The sequence below is a fragment of the Megascapheus bottae genome, chromosome 21 (assembly GCF_031878675.1).
Source record: "Megascapheus bottae isolate mThoBot1 chromosome 21, mThoBot2.hap1, whole genome shotgun sequence".
Lineage (NCBI taxonomy): Eukaryota > Metazoa > Chordata > Mammalia > Rodentia > Geomyidae > Megascapheus > Megascapheus bottae.
In genome coordinates, this window is record NC_143529.1 from 423,900 (window position 1) to 449,494 (window position 25,595).

A 25,595-nucleotide genomic window follows, 5' to 3' on the forward strand; every position below is an offset into this window, starting at 1 on the left:
AGACATTGGTTGACATTCTGTTCTTCACCTCTTGTTGCAGCTTTTTGCTGGTCTTCGATTCAGTGTGCATCAGCAATCCGAGATAGACACGTCTGTGATGTTTGATTTACAAATACAAAGGTATCTCAACAGATTTGCTCCAATATTTTTAATATTCTGGAGTACCACACGTTAACATGCCCATATGTGATAGTAGAAATTTTTAAGTTATATGAATTATTATAATATCAGTTTGAATTTGTAAAGCAAACTTAAAAGTAAAACTCTATCAACTTCTTGGAATTAAATGCTAAGAAAAAAATCATTGTTATGACTTTCAAGTTTTTCATTGCTTTGCTGTGTTGTTCATTTTTACTTCTATGAGGTTTTGCCTTTGGAAGATTTTTGATGATAATTGTGCTCAGTTCAATCTTAAAAATGTGTTTGTGTTTTCTTTTCAGCTCAAATCTTTTTGACAAAGTCAGCCCTCTTGTGTCCTACAAAGTTGACCTTGCTGTTTTAGCTGCTGTTGAGATTAGAGGGTTAGTATAATTCCTAAATTGAGAATCTCCTCATCACTATTGCTTCTGAAAAGTAACTCTAGCCTCTGGCTTCTGAGCAATAGATACTCCATGTTAAGTGGTGGTTCACCAGCTAGTAACTTCTGTAGAAGTAAGGTCATAGGTGTGTTCCAAGCTCCAAATATTTATTTTGTTTTTTTTTCATATATTTTTTGTTGTAATAGAAAGGTTACATGATATTTGCCAAATAGATGGTGCATTAATTCCCATACATTGATACCCTTTCACATATCTTGGTCCCATTTCCCTCCCCCCACCCCCACACATCATCTTGTTTCCCCCCCCCCCCCCCCGTTTCCTATCCAGTTTCAAATAACCAAATACAAATATATCCGATATATCAGGTAACAAAGTGAGATACTGTAACAATATGAGATAACCAAGGGACAGCAAAAGAGATGAGAGATAACATAGTACCTTAAGAACAACAATCATGGGGCCAGGAGTTTGGCCTAGTGGTTAAAGTGCTTGCCTAGCATGCATGAAGACCCGGGTTCGATTCCGTGGTACCACATACATAGAAAAAAGCCGGAAGTGGTGCTGAGGCTCAAGTGGTAGAGCTCTAGCCTTGAGAAAGTCCAAGGACAGTACTCAGACCCTGAGCTCAAGCCCAGGACTGGCAAAAAAAAAAAAAAAAAAAAAAAAGAACAATCATTCATTATATGGCTTATGTTTCTATATCCTAGAGATCCTTTCATTTAGCGTCCTACTATATGGCCTTTTGTATCAAGGTTTTGCTCTATTGCAAATCTCTGCTAGGAGAGCCCAAGGTTTCTACTGATTATGACAAATGAGGGAAACCATTGAGCCTAAGTTCCTCTGAATCTGGCTTACTTCACTTAATATGATTTTTCACTTAATATGATTTTTTCTAAGTCTTTCCATTTCCTAACAAATAGGGCAATGTCATTCTTTCTGACAGCAGCATAGAATTCCGTTGTGTACAATAGCCCTCCCTATGGGAACAAAATATGGGAACAGTAATCTCAAAATAAGTTTATTTGACCTACACAAATTAATTTACCAATTCACCTCTAACCTGTATATTGAAGCTTAGCTGTTTTATGTATATGTGATTTCACTAGTTTATGGCTTTTTATTTGTATGTAATGATCATAAAAGGGTGATGATTCTCACTCTACCTTCTAAAAACAACTTCAGTTTTTGTCATTTTTCTATTTTTATACATGCATATAAATTATTTTGATCATATGCATCTTCATTCACCATCCCGGCTCACCTTCCACATTCCTATTGATACCCTCTCTCCTAATAGAGCAGAATTTAAAAAAAAATCCATGTTTACGTATAAATATATTTAAGCCGTACTGACGAATGAACTCAGAAACTCATACTTGATAGGGAAGCACTTTAACAACTGAGATAGCTCCCTAGGACTTTTTTGGTTTTAGTTTGTTTTTAGGTAGGATGTCAGGCCAGCCTTGGACCATAACAGTCTCAAGTGCCTCCTGAGATGCTGAAATACAGTAATGTACCCTACTCAACTTGTTAATCATTATAGGAGCTTATTCTGTAATCAGTCTTGCCTTGAACCACAATCCTTCTATCTCCATCTCCTAAGTAGATGGTATTGTATGTATTAGCCATTATTGTACCAGGCCTAAAGTTTATTATTTTTAATTGTTGAGGGTGTGTGTGTGTGTGTGTATGTGTTTGTGTGTACATGCATGTGCACTGGAGTTAGGGCTTGAACTCAGGATCCTGAGTATTATCTCTTAGCTTTTTCCACTCAAGTCTGATGCTCTAGAACTTGAGCTGCTCTGTTTCTTTCTTTTTCTTTTTTTTTGGGGGGGGGGCGCATGCTGGTTAACCCAGGTTACCTTTGAACCTTGAACCTCAGACCTCAGTCTCCTGAGTAGCTGGGATTTATAGGCATTAGCCACTAAGACAGGTTCCCAAGGATTTTTTTTTGTAGATATGATTTTATCCATTTTAATATAGGATATTTTTGAAAATGAGCTGGCTATATCATTTTGATATTCATAGTAGTTTTTTCTTTGATCATTGTTTAGGGTCTCAAGTCCTGATCATATCTTTCTTCCAATTCCAAATTGGGAGTACAAGGAGAACCCTGAGACTGAAGAAGATGTTGGGCCTGTTGTTCAGCATATCTATGAGGTCTGTACCTATTTTATGGAATCCTAGTGAGAGAACCATCAAGGCAGTAGCTAATGTAGAAAACAGTCTATAATTTTGTGTAAACTTTGAATAGCTGAAGCGTATAACAGATTTGTTTGAATCGTTTTGTATTTGTAGATTCATTTTTATTGGGCAAATAGTTTTAAAGTGTTTAGAGAAAAGAGTTGCTGTAATTTGTTACGACCAATTAGTTCTACATGACTAAACAGATCGTTGGGTGTGTCTTCAGTGGCATTTTGTGTCTCTGACTAAAAATTTTAAAACATGTTTATAATGATCAAGTTTTATTTCTATAGGAAGAATATTTTTTTTCTAGTGACTTACAAATTATTTGAAGAGTCACTTTTTTTTGAAGCACTGGTGTTTGAACTGAGGGCCTCAAGTTTGTGGCACACCTCTAGCACCTTTTTGCATTGGTTATTTTTGAGGTATGTCTTGTTTTATTACCAGGTCAGCCTGAGCTTTAGTATCCTTACTTGTGTTTCCTCATCTCTGGGGATTACAGGCTTGTGCCACTGTCTCCAACCATTGGGCTTTTCATATTGCAAAAGGAATAGGTACCCCTCATTAAATAAGATGAAGACTCTCAAACTTATGCCTGGACTGGCCTTGAACCATGCTCTTCTGAGCTCTACCTCCCACACAAAACTAAGATTATAGAACTGAGCCACAATGCCCAACAATTTTTTTTCTTTTTATGTTAGTCATGGAATTTGAACTGAGTACATGGGCACTGCCCTTGAGCTCTTTTGCTGAAGCCTAACGCTCTACCACTTTGAGCCACAATGTCACTTCCAGTTTTCTGGTGGTGAATTGGAAACAGGTCTCAAGGACTTCCTTGACCAAATTGGCTTTGAACTGTCATACTAGATATTAGCCTCCTAAGGATTACAGGCAACTGGTCAGCAATGCCCAAATTTAACTCTCTCTCTCTCTCTAAATATATATATATCCTGATACTTAAGAGACAGATGTTGAGTTTGATTTTTTTAAAAATTTTATCGTCAGGGTGATGTATAGAAAGGCTATAGTTACATTCATAAGGTAGTAAATCATTCCTTCTTAGAGTGATTTTTTTTTGTACAAGGATTGTTATAATCATGATATATTATATAATGTTAAGTATCAAAATTCTGTTATTCAAATCCTATTTTTATATGATTTCTGAAATTGATTACAGAGTAATTTTTGCCCAACCTATTTACATGTTCTCTTCTTCATTAGCTGCGAAACAATGGTCCAAGTTCATTCAGCAAGGCCATGCTGAATCTCCAGTGGCCATACAAATACAACAATAACACTTTATTGTATATCCTTCATTACGACATTGATGGGCCAATGAACTGTACTTCAGATACAGAGATCAACCCTCTAAGAATCAAGGTAGTGCAATTAATGGCTGCTCTTCAATATGATGATGACTTCTTATTGCTTTCTTTTTAAACTTAGCAATGAAATCCTCTAAAAAATTCACATGCTAATATTTTAGTTTATAACCAGTAAGCTCAAAATTAGATTTATATATCATGGGTAAAAATAAATTCTGTGAAGTCCTATTTATGGAGTGTTGATAAATCTAAGGAGGTATATTTTTAGAAATTGTTATTGTAAAGGTGATGTATAGAGGGGTTGCAGTTATATAAGTCAGGTAATGAATACGTTTCTTTTGAGTAGTGTCACTTGTCCCTCATTTTTTCCCTTTTTTTTTGCCTCCCAACTTGCCTCCTTCACCCCAAGTTGTATAGTTCATTTCCAACAGTGTCTAGTGACTATCACTGCAGAATTAATTCACCCTTTGTCACACTGATTCTGTACTTCCTCTTCTCCACAAATCAGATAAATTTACATACAAAACAGGGACAAAGGGAAGAAACAGAAGAGAAGAAAAAAAAACTTTTAAAAAAGAACTGCAAATGGCACAGTAAAAGAACAAAACAATAACAAAAATCCCTCCTGTTTCTATTTCTCAGAGTTCATTAAAATAAGCATCATTTTATATGAGCATATATGCTTATAACTATTGAGCCTTTGTGATCCTCTCCTAAGAATATCCTCCTTTGGACTCACTGTATGAATGTGTAGAGTTTGAGGAGATTTTTTTTTTTGCCAGTCCGGGGCTTGAGCTCAGGGCCTGAGCACTGTCCTTGGACTTTTTGAGGAGATATTTTAAAACTCACTTTGTTCTTGATTACATTGCATCTTAGGTCTAACACATGTCTCAGCATGTATTAAAGCTGTTATGCTGTTGGGATTTCTGTCTTCAGAATAAGAAATGCTGTCTTGTCAAATTACATAAAGTTTTGAGTAAAGACATCTACATTCTAGCGTATGCATTCTCAAAAGAAGCTATTGAACAGTAAGGTCTAAGTAACAAAACAAAATTAAAAATATACTCATAATTGATACTTTATGGTTGTATTGTGGGATTTTAGGGTATTTTATGTGATGACATTGGTTTTTCTTCTAGAAGTACAATGGGAGAATGTAATGATAAGGAGAATTAGTATATTCAAGACTCTAATCTTCACTGTCTATTCTTGCCATTCACCAGTTATTAAGTGGTGAATTTTTTGCATCAAATAATCATATACCATTTACCAATCATATGTAAGAGTTTATATCAACCTGTCAATGTAAAATGTTTTCCATTATTGTTTGCCACTACTTTCCAATGTCATCCAGATCTCTTCTTTGCAAACACCTGAAAAGAATGACAGCATTGCTAGGCAAGGTGACCGGAACCATGTTATCACTAAGCGGGATCTCACCCCTAGTGAAGGAGACATTCACACTTTGGTAAGTGCTATTTCAAGTGTGTGATGTATAGACATTTAAAAATATGTGATTACTATTGGTGACAAAGGACATTTCAAAAATAACAACAGGAATACTGAAAGGACATCATGTATTTCTTTTTTTTCATATATTTTTTATTGTAATTAATAGAAGGGTTACATGATATTTGCCAGATAGAAGGTGCATTAATTCACATACATTGATACCGTTTCACGTGTCTTGGTCCCCATTTCCCTCCCCCCCTACCCCCACCCCTCATCTTGTTTTCCCCCCTTCCCTATCCAATTTCAGATAACCTAATACAAATATGTCCGATATATCAGATAACAAAGTGGGATACTGTAACAATATGAGATAACCAAGGGTTAGCAGAAGAGATGAGAGATAACATAGTACATTAAGGACAACAATCATTCATTATATGGCTTTTGTTTCTATATCCTAGAGGTCCTTTCATTTAGTGTTATACTGTATCAAGGTTTTGCTCTATTGCAAATCTCTGCTAGGAGAGCCCAAGGTTTCTACTGATTATGACAAATGAGGGACATCATGTATTTCTATACCACTCAGACTTCTTACTTCTCATTTTTCCTAGTCCAATTAATGCACCTATTTAAGTGATCTGTCATTAAAAATAAAATATTTGAAGTTCCAGTTTATATTCTTGCTTATCCTTTTTTTAAAAGAATTTATTAACATTGATTTTTACATCATATTTCAAATGATGTGTTTAACAAGTATTCAAGAAGGGAATCTCTCTATATAATCATTGGCACTTAGTTTTTAGAACATAATCAAAATTAGGCTAAGGGTTTGTGTATCATAGATACATATTAATCTGTGTAATAAAACATTATGTCTATAGAGTCATAAGTTTTTATATCTATGCAGTTGTGTTTATATTTCCAGTACCATGTCTGTAGCATTGGGTATGCAAATATTGAATCCTCACTCTGGCACTGTTTGGATCTAATAGCCACATATTAAGGATACCATGTGCCTTTTGTTCCTTTGGTCTTGACTTGTCTCACTCAACATGATTCATTCTAGATTCATCCACTTCCCTGCAAATGCCATGATTTTATCTTGTCTGCTATGTAGAATTCCATTGTACACATATATATATATATATATACCATATTTTTTTGTATCCATTAGTCTGCAGTAGGGCATCTGGATTGTTTCCATCGCCTGGCTATTGTGAATAGTGCAGAGATAAGCATAGCTGAGCAGGTGTCCTTATCATATCCTGCCTATCCTTTTAAACAACCTCTTTTTTTTTTAATCTCACTTACATTTGGTATTTTCAAGAAGTATTGCAGAAGGCTCAAAATATCTAGAAGCATAATTGGTATTGTGATTAACTTTTGTTGAGTCATATTTCACAGAGTGAATGGAGCTTGTCATTTTGCTTTTTGAAAATTTAACATCTTTTTGAAAGTTAATATCATGAGTTCTTCTATATTATGGAATTTTGTGGTGCTTCTTAGACCTTATCCAGTGTAACCACTTGGTGACTTTTGTGTCAGTTCATTATGTCTGAGATACCACATCTTTATTTCCGTGCCTTTTATGGCTGGCCACTTCTTAGTCTCCATTTCCAAGTCTTTACCTCTGGAGTATTCCTGGGACCAACTTCAGGTTTCTTCTATCCTGCAACTCAGGCTCATCCAGGAGATCTTGCTATTGTACAATATTGTCCCTGCCAGCCCCCTTGGGTATGTTCAGCAGACAGAGGAAGCAGGTGAAGCCATATCAGCCTGTGTAGACATGTCATTTTCATGATTACCATCATCTTAGAGAGTTCTCTTGGACATGCTGTATTCTATGCTATTACTGGGTCTCATGACTGTAAATCTAGGCCTGGTGCCATGAAATGGTTTGGATTTCTGGTCTGACCCTTTGTACTAAACTCTAAACTCTGATGTCCAACTGCCTAGTCGAATTTTTTCAGTGGCTAGTAGGATATCTCAGGCGTAATTGTGAAAATACACTTGAATTTTCACAATTTTTCTCTTTCAATAATGATCCACATATAACAACTCTCAACTTCATTTTATCTCCAAATCTTTATCTTTTGTCTCTCTTTGTCCTCCCCACACACACTTTTAGTCTTCTTCCTACATTTCAGCAAACTTCATTAAGACCTACTTTCAAAAGTGTCCTTCTCGTCACCTCTAATGTCACAAGTCAATACAGGTGAGTTCCTTCTCTCACTTGCCTTTTGTTAAATCCCTACTTGGTCTGTGAATTTTTGCCTTGCTGAACGCTACAGTTTATTTGCTGCTGCATAGAAGACATTGTGATTCTTTGACATACAGGTCAAGGACCATTTTAGGGCGTTGGCATTTAACTTAAATCCTAATTCAAACAAATACCAGCTCCACACACACACAATGTAGGCTCTTCTTGCCTTTAAACTTACATCAAGTCTCCACAGTCATTCTACTTCTCCCAGTTGATGCCTTGTTTATTGTACAAATAGCCACAGTGATTTTCTGCCACAGGCTTTGAAAATTGCCCCATCTTTTGGAATGGCTTTGACCCAAATGTCTCTTACTGAACTTAGTTGGGATTCTTGCATGTTGAATTTTGACAGGGACAGCACCTGTGTGAAGTAAAACTTGTCTGCTGCTCTGCTCCTGCCTTGTCCACTTTGATCCTGAGCTTCCTATCTTTTAGAATTCTGTTCTTTAAAAAAATGGAGCTTCCTATCTTTTAGAATTTTGTTCTTTAAAAAATGGAGCTAAAAGATTACATAGAGTTCATCATTTTAACCTTTTGAAGTATATAAGATAGTGGGTTTTTAGTATATTCACAGTACTGTACAACCAATACCACTATAATTCCAAAACATTATTATCACTTCCAAAAGAAATGTTATGCCCATTAAACCGTTATAGCTTATTTCCCTTAACCACCAGTCTCTAAAGGGTGACTGCTACCATGCTTTCAGCTAGGATTTTCTATACAGTTCTACAAATTTTCTTATTCTAGTCATTGCATTGCTTATTCGTGTTCATAGCATCATACTGAATAAAGCTTATTGCATCTGGCTTCTTTCAGTTAGTGTGTTTTCTGTGTTCATCCACAAAGGTGCGCTGGATATATATCATCTTTTTGGACATATTCAGGGTTTGCTAAAGAATGCTGAATTCTAGCCATGGAAATGGAAGTTTCACTATCACAGATTTTATTCTCTCAAAATAAATCATATGATTAGGTTGATTTTTGAGTAAAGCATCAGATTTGTCCCTGCAAGTGAAGAAAAATGAACCCACTTTGTTTTGGCCTTAAAAATTCTTCTGTAAAATTTCAAAAATGTGAACTTTTTAGTCTTCCAAAGAATTGTAATCCTTCCCACACTGAAGTCTAGAGATTACAAGTCCATCTTACAGGGAAAGCCTCAGGCAATCTAGAGGCCAAGTATAATAAATCATTTGAAAACCAGTTCCTCAGGTTTAACAATTAGCCCGTTTTAAGCATTATTTGTGCAAGGCAGATGGTCTATGTCTTTTACATAAACAAGTGAAATAAAATGCATGATGTCACAATGTTAGAGTTGCTACAGTGATGTTTTCTCGTAAGTAAATAGTTGGTTTTGCAGGGTTGTGGAATTGCGCAGTGCTTACAGATCATCTGCCAGGTTGGGCGACTAGACCGGGGAAAGAGTGCAATCCTGTATGTGAAGTCTCTCCTGTGGACTGAGACCTTTATGAATGTAAGTGGATAAAGCTATCATTCATTCAGCACATTTATCCATTGGTTTTTCAAAGCAATGTAAATGGCCTGCCATCTGGGATCCCATCTCATTGTTCTTTCCATACAGAAAGAAAACCAAAATCATTCATACTCTCTGAAGTCATCTGCTTCATTCAGTGTCATAGAGTTTCCTTATAAGAATCTTCTGATTGAGGACATCTCTAACTCAACATTAGTAAGTGATTGATTGGAAGAAATAGGGGAATAATGCACTCAGTACAAATGTTCCTTTAGATGTTTTATTTTGTTTTTAAAAATGGCAGCTTAACTGTTCTGATGATTTAACATGGTGAGGAGACAGAGGAGATTTCAGAGAGTAGAGTAGAGGAGGTAAACTTGTTCAGAGCACACCGCAGACATGGACAGAATTGTCACGATGAGACTTTTTGTGCTGTCAGTGTATGTTCACAAAAATAGTAAAAGAAAAAGCAATAAGGAATCAGTTGAGAGGATTACATCCTCTTTAACAGTATTGCTTTAATCTCCTATCCTAGGGTATTAAATCTGGATATTTTATTTTAGCACTTCATTCTATGGAGAAGAGTCTGTTGTTTTAAAATAATGTACTACATTATACGTAGAATGCTTAGGATATTTTCTCCCCACAAGTTAAGTGGGAATTAACTTCAAGAAGTAAAGGCATTTTTGAAAATGTTTAAGGACTTGAAATGGAATCAGCTAACATAAACTGAATTAGATTATTTAAAAACCGTATGGGATATAATTAGAAATTAACCTGCCGTTAGAAGTTTTATATAGATATGTCTATGCTAGTGATCCCAAAATTGCTTAGTTATTCAAATAAAAAATAAAACGTGAATACCATTAAAATAATATTTAGCTGATATTCAAGTACTTGCTGAGTATACTTGAAGGTAAAAATCTTCTCTTCTAACAGGTCACCACTAATGTTACCTGGGGCATTCAGCCAGCACCCATGCCTGTGCCTGTGTGGGTGATCATTTTAGCAGTTCTAGCAGGATTGTTGTTACTGGCTATTTTGGTATTTGTAATGTACAGGGTAAGTAATGTGCTTGGAGAGAGGAGGAAGGGAATGGGCACACAGAAGAAAGGGGGAAGAAAGAGGAAACAAGAATGATAACAAAACTGAGCTGGGCACTAATACATCATGCCTATAATTCCATCTACTCAGGAGGCTGAGATCTAAGGACCAGGATTCGAAGCCACCCCAGGCAGACAAGTCCCTGTGTGACTCTCATTTCCAATTAACCATCAGAAAACCAGAAGTGGAGCTGTGGCTCAAAATGGTAGAATGCTAACCTTGAGCAAATGACCTCAGAGACAATGATGAGGCCCTGAGTGCCAGCCTTACAACCTACCAAAAAAAAAAAAAAATCAGAATAGTTAAAGCGATATATGATGAAAATTAGCTATTGTTCAAGGGAAGAGAAATCTCATACATAGGTCCATTTGAATTTTATTTATTTATTTATTTATTTTTGCCAATCCTGGGGCATGAAATAAAGGTCTGGGTACTGTCCTTGAGTTCAAGGTTAGCATTCTACCACTTGAGCCACAGCACCATTCCAGCCTTTTTTGTGTATGTGGTACCAAGGAATCTTAATGAGGTCTTCATGCATGCTAGGCAAGCACTCTACCACTAGGCCACACTCCTGGTCCTGTCATTTGAATTTTAGTGGTATGATGATTGTGTACTCAGAAAATATTTCTGGTAGTTTATGCTCATGTAAGAGTAATATTGATTTTTCTTCCACTGACAGATGGGCTTTTTTAAACGTGTCCGGCCACCCCAAGAAGAACAAGAAAGAGAACAGCTTCAACCTCATGAAAATGGTGAAGGAAACTCAGAAACTTAACTGATTTTTAAATTATGCTACATGATGACTCATGGGAGTGACCAACTTGACTATATAGTTGAATTTCCTTTATGAGAAGAGAAATCTCAAGACGACATTGCTGATGGAACCCACTGGCCTCAGTTTAACTACAGAATCAAAAGCAATATTTGTCAATGTTCTTTTTATAAATAAGTTCAGACACACATTTAATCCACATGCACGACTTATGTTTTGAGATATTTAAATAATGAAATATCAACAGATGGATCTCATTCATGTACATAGTGCTTGAGTTACTACTTTACATAAAACAGTACATTTACCACTTCCGATTTATGGGTTTTGCTGTTCATTGTTACTATTTTACAGCAAATGTAGTTTTATAGAATCCACATTTAGACCTTAACTTCTACAGTTTTGTACAGGTACTTAACTTTCTTACACTACAGATGACTTTTCAAGCTACTTAAGACTTTGTAACTACATGAACCTGGATTTTATTACCGTTTATATGGTGGGATTTTCTTTGTAATGCATGATACCATCAAAGTTTGTTTCTAGGGCTTAAAGCTCAGTAGTAGAATACATGCCTACTATGTCCAGGGTCCTGGGTTCAATTGCCAGCACTGAGGGAAAAAAAATGTTTCCGATAATAAAAATGGTACAATAAACAATAACAGGTACATGCTATTAAACTTTTATTTATGTTAAATCTACAATCTATTTTTATTATTCTCTAACTTGTATAGCTTAAGTTGTTCATCAATTTCTTTAAAGTAAATCTATACTAAAAACTAATCTATGATCAAAAATTCCCCGTTTGTATAATGGGTTAATTTCAGCTAATACAATGTTTAAAGCCATATGGAATTGGAAATAATTGTCAAAGCACACCTATTCTCTTGTTTTCATCTGGCTGTTTACAGTACAAAACAGAAAGTGTATTAATTGAAGGATGAGCTTTGTAGTTCTCAGATATGTTTGCTTATTAATAGTTCATTCTTAGATTGGACAGATTTTAGTTGTTCTTAATTTATTATCGGACTGTATACGTGTTTTTTCTTATACTTCAAAAACAGGGAGTGGGTCAAAATCATTTCTATAATGTTCAGGACATTAAACCCATGAGATATACCTGTAGTCAGAACTCATAAGGTAGCTCACTGGTTTGCTTTTAGCAATATCCTGGTGCTACTCATGAAGAGTACCTCAGTTTAGGCAAGGTAAAGTGCAAGACCAGTTCTCAGTGCTACGAAGTATTTATGTAAGCAGTTCTTGTTACTGACAACTTTTTAAGCTTTCTTGGGTTTGTTAACATAAATTATGTTTCTGGGATTTTTAATAAAAAGTGGCGTAGGTAGTGAGTTATAGTTTTGTTTTGTTTTGTGGATCATGGGGCCTGAACAAGGCCTGCTCGCTGTCCCTGAGCTCTTCAGCTCAAGGCTACTGCCCTACACCTGGGCCTGGTATTATCCCTGAGCTCTTCAGCTCAAGGCTAGTGCCCTACACTTCAGCCAAGCCCCACTTCCTGTTTTGTAGAGGTTAATTGGAGATAAGAGTCTCAGGTCCTTTTGTCCCCAGGCTGGCTTTGACCCTTGATCCTCAGATCTCAGCCTCCTGAGTAGCTAGGATTACAGGATTACAGGTGTGAGCCACGAGCCAGCTGAGTTGTAGTTTTAAATGCTTAGATAGTGGCAAATCTTCTGGGGAAGGATAAGTGATCTATTTACAGTTCTTCAAGGTCTAGGATGATCATCAAGTACACCTATTTGTATGCAATTATGTCATACTGTGCTCTAGGGAGTCAAGAGTTTTAATGGCTTGCTAATTGCTGTCCTCATTAGGCATTGATAAATATTTCTCTTAAATAATTGACTTTTTCTGTAATTGGAATTTATCTCACCATATCTGTGGTGTCATTTCTTGCATAAAGGGACTGAGCTGATCAGGAGAAGATAGGCATGAAATTGCAATACATTTTAGGTGAGTTATGAAAGTTAGAAACAACAAGATCCTATATTCAGCATCAGTGAATTTTATAATTTATGGGGTCTTAGAGTATCCGTTATTAGTGACTTGGAAGGGTTTAACTATATGCAATAAGTATTTTTATTACCAGTAGTTTAAATTCTTTTAAGGAAAAAAATTAATGTTTGTCCTTGGGTTAAGGGTTTCCTACTACTAGTGACTAATTTGATATGTAACAACTACTTGTTGTTTTTCTTTTTCTTTCTTTTTTTTAATTGTTGTTTTTGGTGGTGGTCGTGGGGCTTGAACTCTGGGCTTGGGCCCTGTCCGACCACCCTACCCTTTGAGCTTCAGCACCACTTCCAGTTTCCTGGTGGTTAATTGGAGATGAGTCTATGGACTTTCATTCTCCGGGCTGACTTTGAACTGCAATCCTCAGATCTAAGCCTCCTGTAGTAGCTAGGATTACAGGCATGAGTCACCAGCACCCAGCTTGTAACAACTTTATCTTATCTGTTCCCCAAGGTAATGGCCATCATTCCTGAAAGATAAATGGGTGTATAGTTACTTTTAAAGAAGAATTAGTGTTGGCTCAGTCTAAGTCTGTCTCAAGGATAGAGATGGATATGATGCTGGAATTGAAACTCAACATGATGTTTTAAATTGATGTTTTTCTTTTAAGCAAAAAGATAGATTTTCTTTCAGAAAATGAAAATGTGTACCTATAAAAATATGGACTATAATTCGAAAGTTTGTTTTCTAAGGAAAGCATTGAAATTTTTTTTTACCCCAGACTAGCATGTATTTAACAGTATAACAGAAAATAGTCCAATGATATCCATGCAAACATTCTAAAATACTGTTGCATTTGTAATTTGTTAAGAATTAGTATTTCTCCTATTCTCATAATCCAATTCAGTTTTAAACAATTTGAATAGAATATCAAATGCATTTAACAGAAGTGAAAAGCATCGATACTGTTATTGGCTTCTTACATAGATATTTATTTCAGAGTTGAAATTTTGACAGATATAAATTCTGGCAAATTAATTTCTTAAATTCTGATTCAATTCTAAAGATAAAAAGTAAAAAAAGTTAAATCAAAATATTATCATGCCAATTCTATCTGTACTTGAAACTAATGAATCATAGTTAATCCTCTTGAATACAATATATAAGGAAAAAGTTCAAGAATTAATGAATAAGACTTTTCTTGGTACTCTGAAAGAGTTCTGGTAGTGAATTATGACTTAATGATGTGTGAAGGATCAAGTATCACAGAATGTATGAGTTTCTGTATTCAGAATGTACTGTGCGCCTGGTGGAGAAGAGATTGACCCTTGAACTCTGGTGTGTGGCCATTGCCTCCAGTTTCACCTTGTTTGAACCCTTAGCTTATCTTTGTCATAATTTTGATCAGAATGAAGAGAGAATTTGAAAATTAAGTATGGGATCCAAAAAGTAAATGAAAAATAACTTTATACTCAGTGGTTGGAAAGTGTCTCTTTTCACCTGGTGGTTGGCTCTTTTGAACAATGATCCTTTAGCTGTGTAGTGTACAGTGTACACTTGAATTTATTGGAACTTCTTATGTGGAATTAATTTCTTGAAAGAGGTACTGAATCTTTTGATTTCTGTTGTTATTGTTCTCAAGTGCAATATAACAATGTAACCAAACCTAGGTAATATCAAAATCATCATTAACTTAGTAAACCTAATATAAATAGAGATTTATTCATGCTCTTGTTACCAGGAAAGAGTGATTTTGTTGTGGTTATGGCAGTGAAATCACTCACCTCAGAATGGTCTGTTCTGTATTTTATTTCAGGATGGACGTGAACTATTTCTTTTACAGGCTCTGAAAACTTTGAAATGTCTTAAGATAACTTGGGAGCTGTGTATATCAAATTCATTTACTGCCTAAGTAACATAGAAAATGATTGTCTTTGTATAGCTTCTCTTGTGATTACCCACATTGGGTGAGACATAAAGTATTCTCAGATTTGTCATTTGCTAACTTGGTTTGAGTTAGTGAAAGCTGGTACAGTGTTCTGCCTACTTTCCAACATGTAACTGTTCAATAAACTTGAGCTATGGTGCCATGTTTGCGTGTGGACTTCTCCTTTCCTTTAAGGACATTTGATTTCATTTTTCAGTCACATGAGCCAGCAGGCATGCACTACTAGGGTGACCTCAGTGTGCTGACACACTCTCTAATAATTCAACTCTTAAAAGCATTAGTAACGCCAAGAAAGGAAACGAAAAAGTGAAGAGGACCTCATGTTAAAATACATCCTTGGGGGCCAGGAGTTTGGCGTAGTGATAGAGTGCTTGCCTAGCATGCACGAAGACCCGGGTTTGATTCCTCGGTACCACATACATGGAAAAAAGCCAAAGATGGTGCTGAGGCTCAAGTGGTAGAGTTCTAACCTTGAGAAAGGCCAAGGACAGTGCTCTGGCCCTGGACCTGGGTTTGATTCCTCAGTACCACATACATGGAAAAAAGGTTCTAACCTTGAGAAAGTCCAAGGACAGTGCTCTGGCCCTGAGCTCAAGCCCACGACTGGCAAAAAAAAAAAAAAATCCTTGGGAAAATGGATACAGTGAAGAAGTGTACATATGATTGAAACACTTCATATTCATGTTTCAAAAGATCATATTGAAATCTCAATACCATAATTTATGCTAATAAAGAATAATATGTATCCTTGAAAAGGTTAATATGTGTTTGGCTGAAATATAAGACTCCTTTAATTTGTTTTTTATTTAATTATTTTTCTTTAAATTGTTTGAAACTCAGTATTGCTGTATGATGTGGTTGACTTCATCATCCTCCAGCTTCCTCCTTAGTTCTGGGATTATATGCATGCATCACTGTGCCTGAACGAGAATCTTTTCATTTCTAAATAGTCTTCCTAAATGTCATTAGGCTGAATCTACCTTATGGATTGCTTTAAAAATACACATTTGGGCTGGGGATGGCTTAGTGGTATTGTGCTTGCCTAGCATGCATGAAGCCCTGGGTTTGATTCCTCAGTATCACATCACACAGAAAAAGCTGGAAGTGGTGCTGTGGGTCAAGTGGTAGAGCAGTAGCCTTGAGCAAAAGAAGCTCAGGGACGGTGCCCAGGACCTGAGTTCAAGCCCCAGGATGGACACAAAAACAAAACAAACACATTTGCTTCTCTTCCTCTCCCCCACCCACCCCACTTGCACTTGTCTGTGCATTAGCAGTTGTAATAAAGATTGAACATCCTTTATCAGGAAGTTCAGAACCAAAATGTGCTGAGGATAAGGTCATTGCTCAATGTCAGGATGCTTATCCAGGAAGGTCTGATATTTCAAAATCTGAAAAATTCTGAGATGTGAAAATATTTTGGTCCCAAGTATTTCAGATAAAGGAACTGCTTTGTGTGAAAGTTCTATATTGGTTGAGTGCCAACATTGCCTTAATACTAGCTAAAGAGGACAAGCTCAGGAGTATGGATGTTGGAGACTAGTCCTGGCAGAGCTTAGAAGAACCGTTGGAGCCTATGAAGCTGGTATGGTGCAATGTGTCTGTTAACTCATTTATATGGGGAGCATAACTACAAATGAATTAAGGTCTAGGAAGTCTTGAGCACAAATGCAAGACCCTGTTTCAAAAATAACGCAAGCAAAAATGGCTTGGGCATGGCTCAGATGGTAGAATGCCTGAATTTAAACTCAAGTACTAAAAAGAAAAACAATGAAAGAATTGCTTTCTGAGTCCTTTATCTTACCTGATTTGGAGAGAGGAATCAGAAGCACAGAAATGGTGGGATAAAAGACAAATCAATTAAACAGCGAAACTCACTGTATACTATGCTGGAATTGAACTATATAATTGTGGGGGAGAAGGAGTCAGCAGAAGAAAAATAGGAGAGAATGAAGGAAGGGTGACACTGTTCAAAAGTAAATGTACTCATTCCAGGACTTATGTACCCCTCTGTACATCACCTTTCTAATAAAATTTAAAAAAAAATTTTTTTAGAAAAGAATGAGTTCTATATAAATGTTTGAGGACAGACAATTGTTTAATGTGATTTAAATACAAGATATAACTTTGACATAAGCCCAAATATCACATGGAACTCCATAAATATTTAAGTTTTATGTTCTAATAGTCACAAAATGTTATTAATATAAGGCGGTTAAATATATAATGCATGTTTTTAAGAATGAAATCATAGATAAATTATTTAAAGAGGCTATAATAGTAGATTGGTGAATTAAGTAATTTCATCTAGGAGATTGTCCTTTTTTCAAGATTAGTTTTTAATTATATTTTATTATATTTTTATCGGTGTAATTTATAGAGGGGTTACAGTTGCATTTGTTTGTTTCATGGTTTGACCTTTTAAAGACAATCTATATAGTCCAAACTGCCCTCGAGTTCATTATGTAGCCAAGGCTGGCTTGGAATTTGTGATGTGCCCAACTTAGTGCTCTTTAATTATAGGCATGAACCACCATTGATTTTTGAAATAAAAAATGTATAACTGAATTTACATTGTCAAAAGAATAACAGTCTCCAGAAACTGTTACCATGGAAAGTAACTTTTAGTATAAATCTGATGTTTGATTGTATTTATTTCCTGAAACATTATTATTCTTGGTGTTTGTTCCCTGCTTCTATCCTGCAGCTATTTTTTTTTAATGGAAATTTTGCTGCTGCTTAAGGAAAAAAATACTGTTGACATAATTGTGGACAAATTAAGACTTTTTAGAACTAAGTGTGATGGTGCATATCTGTAATCCCAGTACTCGGGAGGCTAGGATGTAACTCGGTGGCAGAGTACCTGATTAGTGTTTGGAAATCTCTGGGTTCAATCTCTAATACTGAAAGTGGGGGGAGAGGAAAAGTAAAAAAGATAAGAAAAAAAGAAGGAAAGGAGAAAAAAGAAAGGAAGAAAGTCTGTGTTTAATGAGACATTTTGCCATCATAGAACCTGCCTGGCAGAGACAAAAAAAGTAGCTATTTGTTGAACACATAGTATTGGATTTTACATTGCTTTTGTTGTTTGGTTGGATTTGGTTATTTAAAAATGAGAGGAAAATGGAGAAATGAAAGTATTAATGAGACGAGTCATTAAGACAAGCATGGCAATTTTGTGCTTAATTACATAATAGTTTTGGATCCAATTTAATTTTTTGACAGTTGTCATGGTTGAGGGAAGACGCTCAAATAAAAAGTATTTTAAAAAACTAAAATGCTGATAATATTATAGCTAAAATTTGTCTAAAAAGAAAGGAATGGTGAAGGATATAACTTACGTCAATAAGAAAATCTACAACCTGGAAGCACTCAGAAAGTGTACGTGTATTTTTGCATTCCTTAAAAACAAATGTAAACAGCAATCCCAAAACACAAGCTTTCTTGTAGCAAAAAGGTTAACTTAGCTAAAGAGAAAAGTGACATAAGTTTGATTACTAACCACACTCAACTCTCACCACTGCTTGATAATGTCTTGGCAGTGTCTTCTAGTTGATCACAGTGCAAAGTGTGATGTCCATAAGCAGCTAAGGGGAAAATTTTGCTAAGGAGGGAAAGACTGGACCTCATTTCTAGTGTCTGCTAATGCCAGAAGACAACTCCTCCAAACCCTCATTGTGAAATACTGCTGAACAAGGGTCTCTTCCTCTGGTCGCCTGTGCTAGGTGCTCTTCCAAGTAACCAGAAAGTAGAGTGGTTAGCTGGGTGCTGGGCTGTGGACTCCCTCATTACCCACTGAGGGAAGTACAGCTATTGCTGCTGTTACAAAACTGGTAGAGCCAAGTGCCAGTGACCCATGCCTGCAATCCTATCATCTCAGGAGGCTGAGATCTGAGGATCACAGTACAAAGCCAGCATGGGCAGGAAACTGTGAGACTCTGATCTCCAGTTAATCACCAGCCAGAAGCAGTGCTGTGGCTCAAAGGGGGTAGAGGCTAGCCTTGAGTGAAAAAGTTTACAGACAGGGCCCAAGCCTTGAGTTCAAGCCCCACTATCACTACCACCTCCATCAACACCACCACCAACAACAACAACAAAAACTGGTAGAAAAGGATGCCAAGGCCCCAAACATAAATATAAGCCTGAAGATATGTTGCATGGGAAGAAGGGGGCATCTGAATAATGCTAATAAAGGATAGTGCAGGCCATTGACAAAAAGTAAAATGCATGTGTGTGTGTGTGTGTGTGTGTGTGTGTGTATGTGTGTGGTTTCTTTTGTTTTAAAAAGTGTTTTTGATCACTAAAAGTTCATAGGCATTGAGATTGAGAGAGGTCTGGTTGACAGGGTACAGAAGAGGGTAACATTTTAAGTACTATTTCTTGGGTGCCTGAGCTTATGTAAACTCAGAAGCAAAATATATTTTGAAAAATAATGAATTAGGTTATAAATTTAAAATGGTATATGTTTGATTACTTTTGGGAAATGGAACAATTCAGGAACATTTCAAGCCTAAAAGAAGCTATATGAAAATGTGAAAATACAAATTTTTAGGTAAAAGAACAAAACAAGTTGTTTCATCCACAACAAGACCTGTTTTTCTTTAATGCAGAGATAATAAAATTAAGCTTTAAAAACTTTTGCAAATTAGGCTGAAGTAGCAAAAAAACATGGTCATAAATTTTTACCAAAACAAAATGGATAGAGAACTAAAATGTTCCTGGCACCCAGAAAGTTCTTTGTGCTACTATCCATGGTACTATGCCCAGACTACAAAGGTAACCCCTTGACACGTTCTTAACATTGCCTACATTAAACCTGACATTTGAGCCAGCAAATGAAAACAGGTGGTCCTGCGCTGCCACTACGAGTGCCTCAAACCACTGAGCGATGGGAACAATACCAATTTCTCATTCTGAACATGAGAATTACAAAACAACAGACCTCAATAAGGAAGTCTGACTGACTTACTAGACACACTCAGATCAAATGAGGTAATGCATGTTAAATCATTTAGAACACTGTTCAAAGTTCTGCCATCTCACAGGAGTAACTCCACAGTTTAAAGGTAGGTATGGTTTTCTGAGAAAACACGTAAAGGCACGTGTTTTCAAAAAAAAGTTCTGGTCAAATATCAAATTATCCAGCACTTCATTTTTCTAAGAAGAAAACTTATATCAATGCATTTCTCTTTTCCTAGGTTAATTTGAAAACTTTTCCAACCTTATGGTGGTGATAAATCATTAATCAGGCAAGCTGTTAGGGAGCCATTTACATGCAGCCTGCAATAAGACAAAATGTATCACCTATAGGCACTTTAGCAAGAAGTAACTACTGTATGCCTTATAAGAGGCTGCAATACTTCTAAGTAGCTGTGCTACAATAAATGTCTGCTTTGTTTGACTTTGGTGATATATTTATTATTGTAAATAATTTATATAACAACAGATGATCCCCATCATAGTGATTTAAAAATGAATCCAGTGTGAGTAGCTAGGAAAATGGATATGTACCAAAGCAGATGCTTTCTTAATATCTTTATACAAATAACCTAACCCCTCAATAACTGTTTGTCTTCCTCTCCCGACCCCCCAAGCAGGCTTGAACTCCTAGCCTGGGCACTGTTCCTGAGTTTTTTCAGCTAAAGTCTAGCACTCTACCACTTGAGCTACAGCTTTACTTCTAGCTTTTTGGGTGATTAATTGGAGGTAAGTCTCGCAGTTTTTCCTGCCCTGGCTGGCTTTGAATCTTAGCCTCTTGAGCTGATTATAGGCTTGAACTACTGTGTGGGACACTTCTTTTTCTTATGTTCTATATGATGGACTTTGTAACAGTAACCTCATAAATGTGCGGCTATTTGGGGATGTTTAGATGTGTGTAAAAGAATTACACATATTTGCACTTATTGACATATTAGCATATGTACACATTACTTCCAAAGAGAGAGGCAACAATGGAAATAGAAAGTAGGACATATATTTAGTACATAAATATATGTATATATGTATATATACACTCTAAACATACATTTTAAATATATATATTGAAGAAATGTTCTAAATGTATTCTAAATGTATAATCAAAACAATGTATTCTAAATATATGTAGCAGGTATACAAAAATTGTGAAGTTAGATTAGAAATAGAGGCAAAGAAGCAGAAACTTTGAAAAAAGAAGTATAAAAGTGTCAGAAGCAGAAAAGTACATTAAATTTGACTATAGTTTTTTCTATTTCCTGTATTACAGCTCTGAACTGCATTTCTCTAGCTTTGTTGATATTTCAACATTCTCATGGCTCCTCTCCCCTAATCTACCTTTTCCCTTATTTTTCTGAATTTTGTAGTTGGAGTGTAGATTTTCAGTCTGGTAACTGACCCTCATGTTTTGTAAAAATATTAATTTGTTTTAAAGTAACTAATCCCAAATTTCTGTCACTCTATTTTCCACAGAGTTTAAATAGATTCTTTGGGAAGCACTTTTAAGGCAATCTTGTAATGAGAATTTTAATTAGTCTTTATAAGTTATTCACAAATGTATTAATTTACATATCTTATCAAGATAATCTGTAAAAATTTTTTCTTCACCAGAGTCATAGAAATTATTCTCCCTTTTTTCTTGAACCCAGGATTGGATTCAGGGCCTTGTTCTTGCTACACAAGCATTCTATCACTTGAGCCTTGCCTCCAGGTCTAAAAAATTATTCTTGATCATGATTCTTTTTTGTTTATTTGCTTGTTTGCCAGTCCTGGGGCTTGAGCTCAGGGCTTAGGTATTGTCCTTGGGCTTTCTCAATGCTAGAGTCCTACCACTTAAGCCACAGCATCACTTTCAGCTTTTTCTGTGTATGTGGTATTGAGGAATTGAACCCAGGTCTTCATGCATGCTAGGCAAAAACTCTACCACTAGCCCATGCTCCCAGCCCTGGATCATGATTCTTTATCATAGGCTGCATCATAAATTCCCTACTAACAATTCTGATGATGGACTGGAGGTGTGACTTAAGTGATAAAATAGAGTAACAAGGAAGATGAGTGGGAGTGAGAGGCTCTGAATTCAAGCCCCCTCCACTGATACATTTTCTTTTACATCTTTGTATAATATAAAGTGGTGATGAGCTTATCAGAGAAATAAAAACCTTACAAATTCAGTAGCATTGCCAGGGTCCACTGGCTCATATCTGTAAGCCCAATTCCCAGGATGTGGAAATTAGGAGAAAGGAAGCTCAAGACTAGACTGGGAAAAAGTTGATGGAAGCCCTTTCCCCCCGTCACACCCAATACCTGGGTGGATGGACCATGTCTGTAATCCCAGCTATGATAAGAAACACAAATATGAAAAGCAAGGCCAATTCTTAACCAGGCAAAAAGCTATCTCCTATCTTGATAATAACCAGAGCAGAAATAGCTAGATGCATAATTCAAGATACAGAGCACTCACTAGCAAGTGCACAGGTTTGTGTTCAAACCCCCGTATGACCAAAAAGAAACAATTCATCAGAATTATCTAACTGGCAAAAGTACAATTATTTTGAATTTATACTTTAATGAAGAAATAGAAGTTTATTTTAATAACTGAGTAAATCTCCTACCTCTTATTGTCATCAGTTAAGCTAGTTAGATATTTCATTGCTTTGACAAGTGATAGAAGTAATTTAAGTGAAGAAAAGCTCACTGTCTCAGAAGCTCAGAGTAAGGTCAGCTGGACCACTGCTTTGTGCTCTAACAGAAGCAGTGCTCAAGAAGCAGAGAAGATTGCAGAATGAGGCCATGGACAAGCTATACCTTTTCAGGGCATGCCACCAGTGAGACACGTCTCTTAACTAAGCCTCATCTTTAATAGTTTCACCATTTTCCAGTAGTGGATTCAAATTTGAACCAATCAATGGATGAATGGATGCAGGTGTGGCTCTCATGTCCCCATCTCTGTACAGTGCTTGTATCAGAAATAAAGCCTTCCATACATAAGCTTTGTGAGGGACATTTCATATACAACCCTAATATTTTACTTCTGGGCTGGGGGTTTATGTGTATCTCATACTGGAAAAACTTACCCTGTCTCTAATAACCTCCATTAGGCTAAACAGATCTAGCATTTTTGAAAGTCCAAAGTTTCTTCTGAGACCTAAGGCAACCTCTGAGCTATGTGCCTGGGAAAAAATTTTTAAAGCCAGTTACCTAGTTCCCTCACAAAATGGCACAAACATTTCCATTCCAAGATGTAGGAGTAGGGGAACAGAAAGGAAGAATCAGACCATGGTAGGATCAAAACCCCTAGAGAGAAAACATCTAATCTGGAAGAGCCATGTCTGGCCTCCATAGCATGCTATGTTGATGTGCACTCCAGTGGGTTTGACCAACTCCATCCCATGGCTTTACCCATTGTAGCCCACATTGCCTCTCGGATTGGCTCTCTTCCCTGTCAAGAGCTGTTCTTGCCAGCTGTTCCTGACCACTCCAATATCCTGGGATCTACATCAAAGCTTAGTCTTCTTCACCTTCACAGTCTCCTGCCTTACCCTCTCAGTGACTGCCTAAAGGGGTCCTGATGGCTGACTTCCAGGCTTTCCTTTGAAATCCAGGAGGAAGCCTCCATGGCTCAGTTACTCCTGCATTCTAGATGCTCTTGCATATCTGCTTGGTCTCCTTGGAGCATAGCGGCAGAGTTCCTGAGTGTATGGCCAGTTGAACTTGGGCAAGCACTTTTGTAGTCAGTCCTCGGTGAGCAGAGTGCCACCTGAGCACCTTATTCTCAAGGGAAAGGTCTTCTAAATGTATCTCCACTTTGTCCCCCTTGAGCCTGCAATGTGTGGGCTCTAGCCAATTCCTGACATACCCTTTAGTTATCTTTCCTATGGTTCGGAGACACTATGTACTTATTTTTGTTTCAGTGTTTTAAAAATTGTCTTTACTTGTACAAAGGAATCTCCATTTAAAGCAGCTCATGAATACTATACATCTTGATCAGTGTTACCACTTTCAACGTTCTCACCCATCCCTCTCCTACCCATCTGCTCCCTCACTCTTCTTAATTTGGTAGGCTACCCATGGAATTCTTGGCTGCTTTCTCCCCCCCCTGCTTCTTTTCGTTTATCTATCCCATTCCCCTTGACCCCATCCCCTCTCACTTTAAGTACCCTCTTTGTTTTGTTTGAGCTTTGACTTTCTAAGGAATTACACTAGTTGAAGTTTTCCTTGAATGAACCACATTTCAGTTACTATATTTGTATACACTTGCATATCACCCAATGCATTCACTTACATTTGTACACTAAATCTGCCTTTCTGCATCTCAACAGTGCAAGCTGATCAAATCTCATTATCTGAGTGATCTGAATTAGGTATGGCAGGGGTGAGACCATCCTGGGTAAAAATTCTCTTTCTAGGTGGGCTTACAAAACTAAAGAAATATTATCAGCTCTCAACCCACATGCAGGCATTTTAGTTTGAAGAAGTGGAAAGCATGAGCAAGAAAAGAAGTCACTTGTCTCAGATAATTTCACAATCAAACAAGGCATTCAACATTTAGCTCTCAGGCATGTATAAGATTTTCTCTGATATACTGTATGTCTACCTCCTCTGTGGCCATAAAATATAGCTTGTGTGTTACTGAGTAGTATTACCAACATGTTGTAGCAAGTACTAACATTTTATAAATCTAGAATCAATCCTCCATTTTTTTTACTTTATCGTTCTTTTCAGATTAAACTGGCCATGTTTCTGATGCTATCAAATTAAGAAGTTTTAACTCCGATTTCCTTGATCAAGGTTCACACTGTCCTGAGCACCTTGCTTCCATCTCTCCTTGAAACTCCTTGTCTTTCCATCTCACTCTCCCTAGTGTTTCACAGGGCTTCCCATCCCCATTTCTTCCAATTCTGTGCACTCCTGAAGACTGTAATGCTTCTCTAGGGCCAATTACCTACAATAGAGGACACACTTATGAAAAATGTAATTAATGTTTTATGGAGAAGAAAGAAATTCCCCCTCGGGCGGGAAAGGAAAGTTTATTTGGCCTCCGGAGAACCAAAATTTATTTCTAGCTAAGCGATCATGGTGGGGTGAGCTGGGGGGTGGGGGGAATGGAGTTTGCAGTGTACCGGGCTGGGGGACCCAGAGCCTTTGGGTCGGTAGGAGCTTCCCCTAGTATTGGGAGGGAGGTTAATGGGGTCAGGCGGGAGGAATTTTATTCCACTTTCTGCAAATTTCCCCTCAGTCCTCCTGCGCTGGAGGGTCCGAGGGTCCACTCACCCTACCCCTGCGCCCCCACGAAGGCCCTCTTCTTCTTTGGAGACCGAGCCTAGAACCCTTGCCTCAGCATCCTGGCCCTGGCGCGTGGCTGAGGGGACCCCGCGCGCCCCTCGGGGAGGGTCTCGTGCACCGGGATGCACGCAAACTTGGGGCCGGTCCTCTTTCTCCACGCCTCCGCCCCTGCCTCCCGAGCCTCCCCCTCCTCCTCTCCAGCGCTCCTCCCCTCCCTCTCCCCCTCCCGCTTTCCCTCCTCCATCCAGCTCCCGCCGAGGGTGTGCGCGCCAGCAGTCGGCGCTGGGGGAGCCAGCGAGCGGGCGCGGCCGGGAGCTT

General features: G+C 37.3%; 1 protein-coding gene across 2 annotated transcripts in view; it reads left to right on the forward strand.

Annotated features, from left to right (window-relative positions):
* Itgav (integrin subunit alpha V) overlaps window positions 1-11,762 on the forward strand; it is an 85,526-nt gene extending 73,764 nt beyond the window's left edge. For both annotated transcript variants that reach the window (XM_090354447.1, XM_090354448.1), the window contains 9 exons: window positions 41-120; window positions 441-521; window positions 2,594-2,699; window positions 3,945-4,103; window positions 5,403-5,516; window positions 9,124-9,237; window positions 9,346-9,453; window positions 10,177-10,299; window positions 11,021-11,762. In XM_090354447.1, coding sequence (XP_090210573.1) covers window positions 41-120; window positions 441-521; window positions 2,594-2,699; window positions 3,945-4,103; window positions 5,403-5,516; window positions 9,124-9,237; window positions 9,346-9,453; window positions 10,177-10,299; window positions 11,021-11,116 — 981 coding nt within the window. In that variant the 3' untranslated portion in view covers window positions 11,117-11,762. The remainder of the gene's footprint in view (window positions 1-40; window positions 121-440; window positions 522-2,593; window positions 2,700-3,944; window positions 4,104-5,402; window positions 5,517-9,123; window positions 9,238-9,345; window positions 9,454-10,176; window positions 10,300-11,020) is intronic.
* Window positions 11,763-25,595: the final 13,833 nt, after the last annotated feature.